We start from the raw sequence: 3934 nt of genomic DNA, 5'->3' as shown, positions 1-3934 counted from the left end.
ATATCAGAGGGTAGGATTTTTTTCATGGCTCTTTGTCAATTTTTTCTCTCATTAAACATGATTTCATATATATATATATATATATGAATATATTGGGCTCCTGGGCCCATATTCTATCCAGGGTACGTTACTTCCACCTGTGGTTAGAGTGGGTAATCGGGAATCACCGTAGATGTCTTTCCGTTTGTATGCCTTCGGTCTATCCATAGAATAAACTACACTTTTACAAAAATTAAAACGCAAACGCCTTCTTATGATATAACGATGAGCAAGGGCGATTCTTATTATATTAAGTTAAAGCTGGTAAAAATATGCATCTTGAAACTTAAATTATATACGCATTTTACTAACGACTTTCTAAAAATTAGGTGCCGTGGTATATTCGACACAATTGTGACAGGTGTTGGGAATTTGTACATGTTACGACGCTTTCGCGCCATTGCGCGGAACGTCACATGACGTTAACGTCATGTCAGTGAGTATGTTGTTTTTGATACACATAGAGTTAAATAAATTCAGAACTAGACACAACGCTTTCTTTGTTTTATACGATCACATTACATTTTGGTGCCGTGACTAGCTAGTCAAGAGTCGAAATATGCAGCTGCGATGCGCGACGGTCATCGTCGCCTTATATCCAAGGATCCGTCATATCAAAGATCGTACGACAATGTTAGCTTACGATTGAATTTTGTAATCTTAAAATATAAGTTATTATGATCTATATGTTTCAAATATAAAGGATATTTTACAACTACTTTGGAAATGTATGGAAATAATCAACAAAATTTATTATAAATGAGACGGTTACATATTTATGGCGCTTCGAAAATTGCATCGTAAGGTGAGAATGTCGTAGGATGTTTGATAAAACGGGTCCCAGATTATTAGAGAGATTTGACTTCACAAAGTTAACGACATCCGAGTTCGAGCGATTACTTCACCTGATTTTGGAAGAAGCAGAAAAAGTGAGAATGCTCAACGATAAGGTCGTCAACCATAACGATATCGAGAAGACATTACAGCGAATGTTTCACAAGAGGAACATTACCATTGGCAACCGGAATCCGATAGAGGAATTGTAAGCACGGTAGACGAAATACAACCAGGTCTTCCAGAAATGAATCGGAACACACTTCAGGAATCTACCACGAAGAAGATGACTAACTAGAGTGTTTCTTTTCAAAAGATGCCAAAGTTATCTCTGCCGTCGTTCCACTGGGATATAGTAGAGTGGCAGACGTTGTGTGGCAGTTTCGCATGTTCTGTACACCAAAGCCAGGTATTATCAGACGTGCAAACATTCGCATATCTTCGTGCATTAGTTCATGGCGCAGCGAGTTCATTTATAGCGGGATTCCAGTTAACAAACGTAAACTATATGAAAGCTATCGAGCTTCTAAAACAACGATTTGACAGCCAGAAAAGAGGAGGCGCTGATGCAATCGCTGATCCAATTAGATCCACCAAAGAATGCTCCTGATAGTCTTCAAGCATTTTATGATAGCCTAAAGACCAGCATAAGGTGATTAAAATCATTAGAAGAGTGAAAAGAGACATATGGGAATCTGTTGGTGCCTATAAGAGACATAAGAGACCAGGTACCGGCCACAGTAGGTCAAAGTATGGCACGTGATGATTGGACCAATCGTTACCTGTTAAAAGAACACATCATCAAGAAATTATGAACGTATCTCTCTTCAAGTGTTTTGTGACTCAAGTATGACGTCATATGGTGCTGCAGTTTAGATCTGTACCGGACACGAATGCTCCCTGTTGATTGCGAAGCCCCGCGTCGCTTCTCTCAAATCCCTTACCCTACCACGCTTGGAACTGATAGCTGGCTTCATTGGGGCGCGACTAACCAAACACGTACATAAAGAATTGGAGATTGAGAATGTACAACTATGGATTGACATTCAAAAAGTCTTGCACTAGTTAGCTTCTACACGTGCTTTACCAAGATTTGTGAAAAACCGTATTGCTGAAATAAGTTCACTTTTACCAAATCATGAGTGGCAATATTGTCCTACAGAAGATAATACCGCCAACCTGTTAACCCGCGGAATCTCAGCGGAGCAGTTCATGCAAGCGATCTCTGGGTCAAAGGACCGCGTTGGGTAACGGATCCCGGAAGTTGGCCGGCATGGGAACCCACGAACACAGCTGTCTGCGTCGCAGAAACATGTTGCCATCAATCAATGCAAGCGATTATTGAACCAGATCAACAGGAAGTTCATGGAGTTCAAGCGGTGACCTGCAAGGCGAAATACGGTAATTTACAGCAGTTACTGCGCGTGACAGCATATGTATTACGATTTATCACGAAATGCAAGAACAAAAGCCTATCACAGTCTAAATCATTGACCGCATTTGAGCTACTTGATGCAGAGAAAGTCTGGATATCGAGTGTTCAACTCTTTTCATATAAAGAAGAAATTCAATGTCTTCAAGATGGCCATTCACGAGCGACACTGGTGAAACAACTAAAATTGTTCATTGATGATAGGGGCTTACTGCGATGTAGAGGACGTATACGTAATGCCCAGGTTACAGATACTGTGAAATTTCCGTATCTATTACCACAGAGACATACATTCACTTGACAAGTGGTGATGGACGCTCATGAAAGAATTCTACATTCTGGTCCAAGCTCGACAGTGACTTTTATACGTCAGAAATACCGGATTCCCGCAAACAGACGATGTGTACAGCATGGGCTTAAGAAATACGTGTTATGTAGAAGAGTTGTCGTCAAGCCATATTCTGCACCGTTTCCACCGCCGTTACCCGCCATGAGAGTGGAAGAAGCGGACCCATTCACTGTGACTTGTGTTGACTTTCCCGGAGCGTTACATGTACGTGGTACAGACGGTCAGGACACGAAGGCATACATTCGCCTGTTAACATGTGCTTCCAACCGTGCAGTATATCTGGAGCTGGTACCCGATTTGTCCAGAGAGACGTTCATAGAAGCCTATCGCAGATTCTGTAGTCGACGCTCAGTACCCCGGATGATGATTTCTGACAATGGAACAACATTTGTAGGTGAGGCGAACCAAATTAGGAATCCTTTCGCGTCCGAGATAATTCATACGGAACTTAGCAGAAGAGGAACAGAGTGGCGCTTCATCGTCAAACGTGATTCATGGTATGGAGAATGGTGGGAGAATTTGATTGGGTTAACCAAAACGTCTATCAAAAAAGTGCTTGGAGGCTCTAACGTTGACTACCATCAACAAACGATTGTGATCACGGAAATAAAAACTGTTATAAATGATCGACCTCTGACCTACATCAGCACCGCGCAGAGTGACTTGCAGCCGCTGACATCTTCTCGTCTTGTTTCCGGTCGCCGAATCACAGTGCTACTTCACAGCCGTGACGTGGATTTTGATCCTAAAAATATCAACACCAGAGAGAACATTTCCAAACGAGCGCGAATGCAGCAAAAACTCATCGACGATTTCCGCTGCAGATGGAGCAGAGAATACCTCACAGCTGTACGCGAAAACCAGCGGATTTCCGGGCGTAATGAGCAGACGATTAAAGTCGGAAACATCGTCGTGGTACACGATGAAGGTCCACGGTCACAAATGGAAACTGGCAAGGGTCGAGGCGCTCATCCAAGGCAACGACGGACGAGTACGAGCCGCAAACTTTCGGACTGACGGGGGAATTACGAATCGCCCAATCACCAAGCTATATCCATTGGAGGTCGGAGACGACACAGTGCCATAAATTGACTGATAAATGTTGTAGCGAAAGACAATAATCGTGCTAAGAACGTTTTGTTTAAAATGCATTTTGTCCCTGATTTAATATTAATGTTGAATTTATTAATTATTTGTTCAATGCTCCGATATTGTAAGTGCATATACTGTTGTATTTCTATGTGGTTATTCACATTTTGCGGCCCCGAGTATGTTACGAC

General features: G+C 42.1%; 1 protein-coding gene across 1 annotated transcript; it reads left to right on the top strand.

The window, feature by feature from the left end:
- The first annotated feature begins 2795 nt into the window (after positions 1 to 2795).
- LOC127869960 (uncharacterized) lies at positions 2796 to 3671 on the top strand. Its single transcript, XM_052412618.1, has one exon. The coding sequence runs from the start codon at positions 2796 to 2798 to the stop codon at positions 3669 to 3671; it is 876 nt and encodes a 291-aa protein (XP_052268578.1).
- The last annotated feature ends 263 nt before the right edge of the window (positions 3672 to 3934 follow it).

The sequence above is a fragment of the Dreissena polymorpha genome, chromosome 2 (assembly GCF_020536995.1).
Source record: "Dreissena polymorpha isolate Duluth1 chromosome 2, UMN_Dpol_1.0, whole genome shotgun sequence".
NCBI classification, from domain to species: Eukaryota; Metazoa; Mollusca; class Bivalvia; order Myida; family Dreissenidae; genus Dreissena; species Dreissena polymorpha.
Note: the sequence above shows the minus strand (reverse complement) of the source record. Positions and strands in the feature narration are given on the sequence as shown.

What these genes read in the sequence shown, in the direction of transcription:
- LOC127869960 (XM_052412618.1), top strand. Translation starts at nt 2,796, where the DNA reads ATGAGAGTGGAAGAAGCGGACCCATTCACTGTGACTTGTGTTGACTTT.